Consider the following 12,434-nt stretch of genomic DNA (forward strand, 5'->3'; position numbering starts at 1 on the left):
GGAGCTCCTGCGCAAGACGCAGAATAATCTACAGGATGCTAGAAACCGTCAAAAGCTAGCGTCCGTCTAGTGCACATTTACAAAAACAATTGAAAAACAGCGTGAACGGACGCAAAAACGCGCTTAATAGCGCAAACTGGGGCCATTCACATCAAACGCGTTTTTGAGTGTTTGGGCATCAACTGCCTCTGAAAGCGTCTATGATGCCCAAACTCTGTCTAGGTAGGCAGCTCGTTAGATTTTGAGACACCGCCTAACATCACTGCTCCAGGGTCTGGTTGTGGAATGTAATTATTACTAATGCCGCACGTGCCTCACTGATGTATCACGCATGTTTTCAACACCTCTGTCTCTCTCAGGCAAAGCATTATACTTTTCGAGTCCAGCCCTAAATTCTACTCAGTGTCTTCTGTTTCCTGTTTGCATATCTAGCCCTGCGGTCACTGTACACACTGGAGTAGATGTATCTGCGCGCTCTGGTGCAGGAGCGCAGTAGTTGAACGGCGCAAGCAATGGAAAGTGCAGACGAACCGTCGATTGTCACAGCGCAGCTCTTGCCGGTTCCACCGCGGAGCGACCACGTATCCTTCCTGGAGGGACACACGCTGTACGTCTGGGGTGGATGCCAGGTGAGAAACATTGAAAATAGATGCTGGATTTATTAAATTGTTGTCTGAATAGTCTTTTATGAAGTGCAAACTGAGTTTTGGGGGAGTAGTAAACATTTATCTTGTCTTTATTTAATTTGAAGACACAGTTTGTAAGAAAATGAACTGATGTTTTGATGTTCTGCAACGTTAATTATTTGCACTTTGTAGTGTGTGGATGGAAAAGAAACATTTCTGCCCAGTAATGAGATCTGGCTGTATGACATGGAGAGTGGAGTCTGGTAAGAAAAGAAGAAAGAGAGAAAATGTTCATGTTTTTTCTTTCAGCAGCTTGAGTATAATTTGGTTGACCCAGGTATGGCATTTCCTGAATAGCTGACATCCCTATATAGGTATCCCTTCTGCAAAATGCACTTTCATTAAATGCAGAGTTTTTCTGTTATGTGTATTCTACCTGCTGTACATTGCTCTTTTGACAGCAGTTATTCAGTTTAACAAGGAATCAGGTAGAGTTTCTCAGCTGTACCATTGTCAACCCAAAACAAGATATCTAAATAAGATTGTCTCTTAAGTTTTTATTTGTGTATGTGTGTGTGCGGCAGGTCTCGGAGGCATATGGGCGGAGAGGTTCCTCCTGATCTTTCAGAGACTTGTGGTGCATATCTCCACAGTGTGCTTTACATTTTTGGGGGATGTGACAGCAATGGCCACAGCAACCTTGTAAGCTGCCTTAGCAATGATAACATCACATAGCAGCATATCTAGATCAGCAAGTACATCGACATAGGCAGATTAACAAGTTTGTCCAGGACAACTCCAAGAGTTATTCATGATACATTTCTCTATTGAAAGAAATGCATTGGAGAATGTGACTTCTGCTGTACATACCCTTATTTTACAGTCAGAGAGCACTTTGAAAAATGACCTATGACCTAGAAAACAAACTGCAGCCTAACTATGGTTTGCTGATCTTAGCTGGTCAACAACCCTTGTAAGACTGGCTTTTCTGACAGTTTAGAGAGTTGTTTTTGCACTTTTCAGCTGGTAAGGATGGGAAACCAGCTGAACACCAGCTTGGCCTGACTGGAAGACCAGCTAAGACCAGCATGCATTCTTAGGCAGGTTTAAGCCAATGTTTTCCAAAGGGTGTGCTCATCTGAGAGATATTTTGCTTTGCAAATATATATATGAACCACAAATAGTATTTACTCTTAATACACTGTAGGAAGTTGGATATAGTGTTATTCATGGCTTTTTACTTTAGGCAAATATGGCTGAACAAAGCTTCTGTTAAAGGGAAACTTATTTTTGGAGAATGATTTCTTGCTTGTCTGCCACTGATATACAGAGAGAACAAAGACATGATGTGCCATTGCACACTTCCCTTCATACAAAACACTTATTCCAGCTATTCCAGCTTTTTAGATCCTCCAATGTCTCAAAATTTCAGGCACATCTGCCATGAATTAAAATGTGATCTGCCAAATATCCTGTAGAAAACTGAGAAACATGTGAAAAACAAGTTTTGGTTCAGTTTCTGGCAGCTAATAAAAATCTCACTGCTTCTGGCTAAGCCCTTTTTACTGGTGGTATGTTATGACAGGTGTATTGTGTTGACCTGTCGGATGGGGAATACAGCTGGAGAAAAGTAACAGATACAATTGGAGTGACACCCTCTCCCAGGGTCAGACATTCCTGCTGGGTCTATAGAAACAGGTAGGGAAAAACAAGGTCGTAGTAGCGCATGTGCACACTGTTATAGGGCTGGGCGATATGATGATGTAATCGGATAGCAACAAGGCCTTACAAAGATACCAATGCCGATTGTGAACAGACGATGAACGACAATATCGGGAAATGGCAAAACCTTGGATCTGGGAAGTCACCAAATATATTAAACAGTGGCCAGGGTGTGAAACTAGTACCCGCCACCTGCCAAATACGATGAGGTTGAATCCAGTTAGCAAGTTCCTCGTCCAAATGTATTTCATGCGTGGATCATTTTGCTCATCTACCCGCAACAGGCGGGCGTCCTAAAAGACATCTCAGAGTGACACATGACAAGAAATGCTGTTAGTCACAAAGATATGTGCTTGAAAAAACACACTTTATTATAATTTTAATAACAGACAAAAGAAAAGCCATCGATGCTTGTGTCTGATTCGCTGTTTGTTTAGAGGCGTGCAGCACGAGCATGTCTCGTGGACAGGCACATGTAAAGACTTTTCACTCTTTTTTTTTTTCTCCGTTTCATTCGTCTGAAAACTGTTTGCAAGAATCATGTCCTAAGTCCTCATGGAGGCGTAGTGACTCGCCTCAATCTGGGTGGTGGAGGATGAATCTCAGTTGCCTCTGTGTCTGAGACAGTCAATCCGTGCATCTTATCTCGTGGCTTGTTGAGCGTGTTACCACGGAGACCTAGCACACGTGGAGGCTTCACACTATTCTACGTGGCATCCATGCACAACTCACCACGCGCCCCACCGAGAGCGAGAACCTTATTATAGCGACTGCGAGGAGGTTAACACAACGTGACTCTACCCACCCTAGCAACCGTGCCAATTTGGTTGCTCAGCAGACCTGGCTGGAGTCACTCAGCATGCCCTGGATTCGAACTCGCGACTTGAGGGGTGGTAGTCAGCGCCTTTACTCACTGAGCTACCCAGGTCCCCAATTAATTACATTTTTAAATCAATAAAGCAAAAAAGCAAAAATATTCACCTACCCTCGGCATGGGGGTTGATCACGTAATTGGATATCACAATATATTTAAAGCAATTATCACAATTATATATTTTACATGTGCCCAGCCCTACACTGTAAGCAATATTTTCCTAATTGATATTTGTTTTCATCTATTCAGCTAGTAAATCTATAAATTCTATCATTTCAGTTCACCCAAAATTGAAAATTCTGTCATAATTTACTCACCCTCATGATGATCCAAACCCCTATGGCTTTCTTCAGTGGAACACAAAAGGAGCTGTTAGGCAGTATGCTAGTCTCAGTCACCATTCATTTTCATTGCATCTTTTTCTATACAATGGAATCAACCTAGTCTCATGGAATGAACATTACTATGACAAAATATTTGCAAATGTACTTTTTCATGCTGCAATCTAAGATTCGGCATAGTTTCCTGCTGAAAATAATATTAGAGGCATTACAACAACTGTGCGTTTTATTCACTTTCACACAAATCACGACAATGGCTGATTATGATTTTATAAACAATTATTTTTCACTCTATTACTCGCACACTGATATTATGATATCGAAACACGCATCATTTGAAAAATTATCATTTTGAATACCTGTATTACAGATGGATCTACATTTACACACTTATACCAATGTGATTAGCTTCCACGGTATCTCACCTGATAGAGTCATAATACCCTCTATTTATACCTGGAAGTATGCGGTTCGAGACCAGTCAAAGTACGTAGGGTAACATGTGAGATGAAAGTGTCTTAGAAGCAACATGAAATGATGTGGTTGCTCCAGAAAATTTGCTTTTCATGTCACATTTGCTTTTAGGACACTATCGATTAGGTTTAGGTGTTGGTTAAGGGTAAGGGTGTCTGTTTATTTACTTCTCATTTGCTGTTAGGGCAATATTGGTTAGGTTTAAGGTAAAGTTTATGTTAGGGAGGTAAGTTTTTTTCTTGTTTAATCCTCCATCTAATATTCACCTTATAAACCTCGTCTGATTATGATACAATTTCACTGGCTTAATATATCACTTTATTGGCACCCCCCACTGGACATTTCAATGGGAAACTGCTGCAGAATGTGTAACAAAGCATGTCATTTTGTTTTGTACATTTTTTGCCATGGTCATGTAACATTTATGAGATCAGGCTAAATGAAATTGATCAGGCTGACTGAAGCCTCATTCTGCCTCCTTGTTCCTGTGTTCCACTGAAGAAAGAAAGTAATATGAGTTAGAATCAACATGAGGGTGAATAAATTATGACAATATTAATTTCTGTGTTAACTTTAATCCCTTAAGTTTCATTTATTTTTTGTGCATTTTCTATACAGATATCTATACAGATTCAGAAGTTTTTACATTTTACATTTTTACATTGTGAACAGAAACAAAACCAAATTGAAGTTAAAGGAGAATGCCTGTAACTTGTTTATTCAATTAATTAGAATGATTTGTGTAAATGTTATATTGTTGCTGCTTTATGTCTATTACAAGATAAATACACCGATCAACCACAATATTAAAACCACCTGCCTAATATTGTGTAGGTCCCCCTTGTGCCGTCAACCCACATCTCAGAATAGCATTCTTAGATGATAGTCTTCTCACCGCAATTGTACAGAGTGGTTATCTGTGTTACTGTAGACTTTGTCATTTTGAATCACTCTGGTCATTTTCTGTTGACCTCTCTCATCAACAAGCCATTTCCATCTGCAGAACTGCCGCTCACTGCATGTTTTTTGGTTTTGGCACCATTCTGAGTAAAGTTTAGAGACTGTTGTGTGTGAAAATCACTGGAGATCAGCAGTTACAGAAATATTCATACCATCTCATCTGACACCAACAATCATCCATGTGATTATCTAATCAGCCAATCATGTGGCAGCAGTGCAGTGCATAAAATCATGTAGATACAGGTCAGGAGCTTCAGCCAGTCTACAGTCAAAGTTTACAGTAACTCGGATAACCACAATTGTGGTGAGAAGTATGCGGGTTGGTGCTGTTTTGGCGGCACTAGCGGGACCTAAACAATATTAGCCAGGTGGTTTTAATATTGTAGCAGATCGATGTAAGTGTAAGCAAATAGTTACTTTGATGTACCAGCTTTACAACAGTTGATGTCATTCATAGGCTTATCTATTTTGGTGGATATGGGTCCAAAACACTTCGAGAGGTCAACAACTCCAAAAGCTTCATCATTGATGAGACTTCCTGGGTGAGCAAAAGGTTCTTGCAAATAAATGTAAATTTACAGTTGTTGTACAGAAGAAATTAACTTTTTTTAGACTTCTCTTTACAGACAACAGTTGGGTCAGAATTGTTCCAGTTTTGGGGTTGGAATAAAGAAGTACATATGTTTGAACCTGAGTCAGCCACATGGACTGAACCACAAACTCAGGTAAAAGAGATACTGTCTGATTAGCAAACAAAGCTAAACATGGGCTAGTGTTCTCTAATCTTAGTCATTACTATTAATAGATGATAGTATACATTATTTTTATTTCCTGCTGTCTGGATCCTCTTGTTGCAGGGTCAGCCTCCAGAGCCCCGGGCATCCCATGCCAGTACTACTTTAGGCCATAAGGGCTATATATGTGGTGGTCTGGTGAGCAGAAACTATTCAGTCTACACATAAATGTTAAAACCTAATCATTCTAATAACAATATTTTCAGTTGCTTTTCAAAATATGTTTTTTATAAGCACTGGCTATTATGAGATATTGAAAATCTATATGCATTGATTTTTCCTCTTAGGATACTGAAAATCCTTTTTGTTATTCCAGGAAAGGCCGACGATAGACATTCATTGTTTAGATCTAGTAACGTGGACATGGACGCAAATGTAAGTGCTGTTTTTTCCCCCAAGTTTAATTAAAAAGAGCAAACAAAAATCTGCACAAGCTGCTCTTTAAGCACACAGTAGTTCCTACACAACAAGGAAGTGTGTCTGCTGTAGGAGACTAAATATAATGTCTTATCAGTACTCTTGCCACATTATTTAAAACAAACTTATATATGATTTTTATATTTACTTAATAACAAACGAGTGACACTTGTCCATGCAAAACATGCTACCACAGTGGCAGGTTGTTGTGGATGGTTGCCAGGGCTTTGCTATGCAGTTCTTAAGGTGTTCAAAGGGTGTGTCTCGATCTGCGTGTGTCTTTATTCAAGTCAAAACTATTATTTCACATCACCAAATTAACCTCAATACGTTAGGTATATAAGGGTTAGATCAGGTAGAAACAGCTGACAATTGCAACAAAAATGTGATTTTGATTTGATAAACTTGATTGATCCTCCTAAGGGACAATCCACACGTTACAGCAGCACATCCTATGTGATAAAAATATAAAAAGAACAAAACTAACAGACAATATTGCACCAACATCAGCACTATACCATAAAACTATTGCACAGTAGTCAAGCCAATCATGTGTGATATTGATTATACAGTCAGACGGAAGAAAATACTTTCTATGATGCTCTTTTGAGCAGAATGGATGAATAACCCTTTCACTGAACGTGACAACCAGAGGCCACACTGCCTCACGGAGGGGGTGAGAGTTATTGTTTATGATGGAAGACAACTTCTTGACCATCCTTTTCTGTCCTATTTCATCTATGACGGGCAGAGGACACCCCAGGACAGAACTACACTTCCTGATCAATTAATTAAGCCTTTTTTGTCTCTCTCCAAAATCCCTCTACCTCAACAAACAAAAAGCTTACAAAATGAAAGATGCTACCACGGTATCATAAAAAGTCTTTAGCAATATCCGAGACACACCAAAGGATCTCAACCATCCCAGGAGGTGGATACTACTGACCGTTCTTGTATAAATAATCTGTATTATCAGACCAGTCCAGTTTATTATTTAGGTAGACACACAGGTATTTGTATGACTTCACAGTTTCATTGCCCACCCTCTGGATGTTTACTGGCACTATTTAGTTTGTCTTCCTTCGGAAATCAAATACGATTTCTTTAGTCTTGTATTAAGCTGGAGGCAAATTGTAGGTTACCACTTGTCTATGGTGTGCTGGTTGGTTGCTAGATGATACTTACTGGCCTAAGAAACAACCCCCAAATATCGCTGATATTTCCCTATGGTTGTGGTCCCTCCTTTAGTGTAATTCTATGGGATTTTTTCACCCGTTTTATCATTTACCAGACAAAAATCACAAGTTCGATAGCAGGGAAGTATTAGCAAACTTCTCAACAAACTTACGTTTTTAAACCCATGAGCTTTAGGGGGTTAGGGGGTTTTCAAAACCCTTGAACAATAGGAATAGCGATGATTGACTTTTATTATTGTCCTACGACAACTGAATACCTTATATTATCCTCAGAGATGTGTTATGATATTTATGTAGAGGTCTTTAGGTGCTGTCATGACTTTGCAAATTAGCATAGATACTATAAAAAGCTATTGTGGACCTGCACATGCCATACGCACAAAACTGGAAACTAATGCAAAACAATGCAGTGACAACTACAGCTTCAGACAGGTACATGCGTGGTTTAAAGAGCACACACTCAAGAGACATTTAAATAAGTCATTTAAAAGGTCAGCTCTGTAGCTTCGAGTGAGGATGATTTCAGCTGTAGGTTCTGCTGGCTCTGATTTCTTTTAGATACATGATCGTGAATATGCAAAACATTTAGTTAAACATTTAAGATTAAGACGATGAGGAAAAAGTATTGATGGGTCAACTTTAAATGTACTATGCCTAATGTCATGGGACTGTTCAGCTGAATTATTAATCAGCTCTAACTGTTAATGAATGTACGTTGTACATTACCAGTCAAAGGTTTAAACACATGTCACAGAAATGTTTGTCATTATCTTAAAAACCTTTTGATATAAAGGCTTATGCTGAAGTGCTTGAAATGAGTTTTGAAGATAAAAATACAGTAAATAATGCTGATGCATGAGTTGGGCTGGATAGTGAAGGAAGAGCAGCCCACTAGTGCCCAACATACATGGGAACTCTTTTAAGACTTATTGAAAAGCTTTTCCTGGTGGTATCTCATGATGTTGGTTTAGAAAATACCCAAAGTGTGCAGAACTGTAATCCAGCCTACTTTTAAGAAGCTAAAATAATTGATGGTTTTAATTTGTTTAAAATATTTTGGTCACTACATAATTCTCATACTCCCATTTGTGTTGGTTTATTGTTTAAATACTTTTATCCTAAAAGTGTCATAATAAGAATACTTAGGTGTATCCAAGCTTTTGACTGGAAGTTTAAATCAGAAATAAGTAGTTCTCTTCTTGAACCCAGTGACCATCAGGCTGGTTCTCTTCCACGGGGCCGTACTCTTCACACGCTCACGGCTGTCTCAGACCACACGCTGTTCCTGTTTGGAGGCCTCGGTTTATCTGGGGAGGTGCTAAGTAAGTTTATAGGTCAAGGGTTTAGAAACATAAATATCCAAAAATTACCATGACAGTTTTTGCTAACTTTCCAAATTTCTTTTGTCTAGGTGATGGGTGGGAATTTGACACTATAACAAGAGAATGGAGAGAGAGAGACCATGCACACAAAGATAAACCCAGGTAGAATACTGTGTACAGTAATACAGTGTTTTCTATGTGTAATCTTAAGGGACGGAGGAGATTTGGTGGTATACACAGAGCTACCATTTTTGAGCACTGAACTTCTAATACCTTTCCATTGCTTTTTCAGCCATTTGCAAATTACGATAACTGTTTAAGTATTTTTAAAAATTATTTACATTTAGAGCGATTTGTGAATGAATTCATCTGACCAAATTGTGAATTGGTTCAACTGATTAATTGAAAAGAACCATCTTCAAAGAACAATTCGCACACAAAAAAGGGCGTTACTATGGCTTGAGAGTACATTTTACTCTTCCCAAGAGTCATTTTTAATGTTTTGCATAACCAGAAAAATTTATATTTATTATAGAAATTCCTATGACTTTTAAGAGTGTAATAATTTCCATTACTTTTCCAGGCCTGGAAAACATCATGTTAAAATTCCCCGATATTTCCAGCTTTTTCATGACTTTTTCAATGAGTGTCCCCCATCTCTGTCCTTAGGTTATGGCATTCTGCTGACAAGGGGAGGGATGGTGATGTAGTTGTTTTTGGAGGAAGCCAGACCTTCATCTTTTTAATGGATTCGGTATGTGCAATTTACAAGAAAAGGCTTTTATTTGTGAAATGCACAGCAGCTTTCATAAACATGGTGATTTACAGTATTTATGACTAGAATATTCACAGACTCTGAATTGAGCTCTGAGCGGGGTGAAAAACAGTAAGCGTATGTTTCAGAGTCAGACTCAAGAGTATGTTACAAAAAAGTGATGTATGCAGATCAAGCAGGGCTGAAACTAATAAAACTGCACATACCAAATGTAACCTTAGATACCCCCAGATGAACAGATGATGAATAGATCTGTACTTATGGACTCAACAATCATGTGACACATTAACTGAGAGCTCTCGAGAGATGCAGACTTCATTCAAGACCATCAAGAGTTTGACCATTGTTTGATTGTGATCTTTGAGTCACAGCCAAAGCAGATGCACTAAAAGTTCATGTTATCAAGCACAGCACCTACCATAAATAAAAGTTCATACAAATTAAATGTAAATTAATTGGGGGTTAATGTACAGTCAGCCAGTTGTTATGGCAAAAAAAAACCCTGACATGGTTATCACCTTAAAGGGGTTTAGATTGCGATAACAACAGGCTGACTGTGCATTATCCCACTTGTTACAAAGTTTCTATCCAAATAAATAAATAAATGGACATAAAATATTGATCTGTGTTGAAATGATGTAATTATGTGAGAAGAACAAAATCACTGAACAACTGAAAAATCCACCCCCAGTTTGTTGGTGTTTATTTTGTAAAAATAACCATCTGAATCCTCATTATGCAGCCTATTATAAGACTAATTGCCAAATAAATAAATAAATGGACAAGAAACATTGATTTGAGTTGAAATTATTTAATTAGCTTACTTGTAGATATCGCAGTGTTCCGAGAAGCAGGAAAGATGACTCGCAATACCCAGATGACCATTCTGATAAGTCTTAATTCCCAGGTGTGCGGTTGTTACTCAGCAATATCAGACCGCTAGATGGCGCAATTGACCAATCAGTATCAAGTATTCAAGAGCGCCCTGTAATAAGCTCAAACAGAAAAACTCTATTTTCACTATTACCATAAAAAAGAACTCACATCTCAGTTTGTTAAAATAGAAAAAGTCTGTACAGAAATGCACTTTATAATGTACACTTCATTATAATTGTTCAGTATGCTTTTACACTTTCCCCACAAAGTTCCATTGTTAGTGTATAACTAATGCATTTTTACAATTAAATAAATTATTGTCTGTGGTAACAGTCAGCATGCCACAGATGCATATAGCTTAATGTGTATTCAACCCTGAAGATTCCTGTAACCTACAATACATCAATTCTCCCTCTGTAGGTCGTGGCGCTCAGATCTCCATCTCAAAGTCAATGTGGAGACGTGTTGGTGTTTCAGACCCAACCATATTCCCTGTCAAGGTAAAAGCAAGCTGAAATACACACTGCACCAAACAGTTCATAAAATCATTTTCTTGTTTGGGAAACATTTCAACACCCTTAAAAACCTTAAAGATTTGTTGTTGTTGTTGTTTATAATTATAATAATATAATACAAACCCTTTATAAATATATAAAAGGTAATTGTAAGTGTTCTTAAGTGATAAAATATTTTATTTGCTAAATATTTGGCATGTCCTTTGTAGATTATGTGAAGACTGCATGGGGAAACATACGTTTTCTGTCCAAGAGCAAGTGTCTTGGTTACCAGCCAAACTTCAGAAGACAATTGGCAAGAGGATATCATACTTCAGGGCAAATAATCAAAATATAGATGCAGTTTCATAAGATAAGATTGGCGATCCTTGTTTTAAGATGGATTTAAGTATATTTTTGTCCAGGAATTCCACAATAAAACAAATCAACTTCTTTAACTGGTCATAAAATGTGGTCTAATCTTCATCAAATTCACAAATATAGACCAACACAATGTGCTTAGGCTAACAACACACAAACAATTATAATATTTCATGTCTTTATTGAACACATCCCATTAAACATTCACAGTGCTGTGGAAAAAGTAAGCAAACCCTTGAATTTAATAACTGGTCAATTCTCCTTTAGCAGCAATGACCTCAACCGAGTTTCAGTTACCTGCGGATTAGACCTGCATAATGTTCGGAAGGAATTTTAAACCGTTGTTCCTTACAGAACTGCTTCAGCTTATCCATATTCTTATGATGTCTAGTGTGAACAGCTCTCTTGAGGTCATTCCACAGCATCTCTATTGGGTTAAGGTCTGGGCTCTGACTGGGTCAAAAGTTGGATTTTTATTTTTTGAACGCCTTTTGAAGGTAGTGGATTTACTTTTATGTTTAGGGACATTGTCCTGCTGCATCACCCAACTGTGGTGCACAGACACGCAGACATTATCCTGTAGGACATCTTGAAAAACTTTTTAATCAGTATTGTAACTTGGATGAAGATCAAACCAGATTTTAAGACATTTATCATTTTCAAGAAATATATATATATATAAATGCAGGTAATTCCAAAGGGTTCACATACTTTTTCTCACCACTGTATAGTAAAGACAAACTGCATTCTTTTTTTGTCAGTATGTACAGAATGTGTTTTCAGTTCTTTTCACATATATGTAATATGGTTTTACCTATTTAAACCAGTCACTGGGTGACTGTTTATAATGAATATATATATATATTATTTATATTATTATTAATATAATATATTATTTATATTATTACATATATATATATTGGGCTAACCTAAATCTGTAATTCTGTGACTTTGTGGTATTATAAATAGCTTCCTCTCTTTGTTTGAGTGGCCCGTCCAGCCCAACACAGCAACATTGACCAATTGTGTGAGTTTGGGGTGGAATCTGTATCTGTTTATACAAGTAAAAAAAGACGGGTGGAGTGTTCTGAAATCTGTTTGAAAATGGTGATAACTTTTGTAATTCTGTTTGGTGGTGCAGAAATTACACACTTCTACTTTAAGACCCTTTCTGACCCACTA

The 12,434-nt window shown here is 37.9% G+C and overlaps 1 protein-coding gene across 1 annotated transcript; it reads left to right on the forward strand.

The window, feature by feature from the left end:
• Window positions 1–378: 378 nt before the first annotated feature.
• On the forward strand, window positions 379–12,376 carry LOC127633521 (kelch domain-containing protein 1-like). Its single transcript, XM_052112687.1, has 13 exons — window positions 379–629; window positions 819–889; window positions 1,211–1,328; window positions 2,212–2,324; window positions 5,455–5,539; window positions 5,624–5,722; window positions 5,855–5,929; window positions 6,108–6,166; window positions 8,614–8,726; window positions 8,816–8,888; window positions 9,396–9,480; window positions 10,798–10,877; window positions 11,102–12,376. The coding sequence occupies exons 1-13, from the start codon at window positions 513–515 to the stop codon at window positions 11,241–11,243; spliced, it is 1,230 nt and encodes a 409-aa protein (XP_051968647.1). The 5' UTR covers window positions 379–512; the 3' UTR covers window positions 11,244–12,376.
• Window positions 12,377–12,434: the final 58 nt, after the last annotated feature.

This window comes from Xyrauchen texanus, chromosome 40 (assembly GCF_025860055.1).
Source record: "Xyrauchen texanus isolate HMW12.3.18 chromosome 40, RBS_HiC_50CHRs, whole genome shotgun sequence".
NCBI classification, from domain to species: domain Eukaryota; kingdom Metazoa; phylum Chordata; class Actinopteri; order Cypriniformes; family Catostomidae; genus Xyrauchen; species Xyrauchen texanus.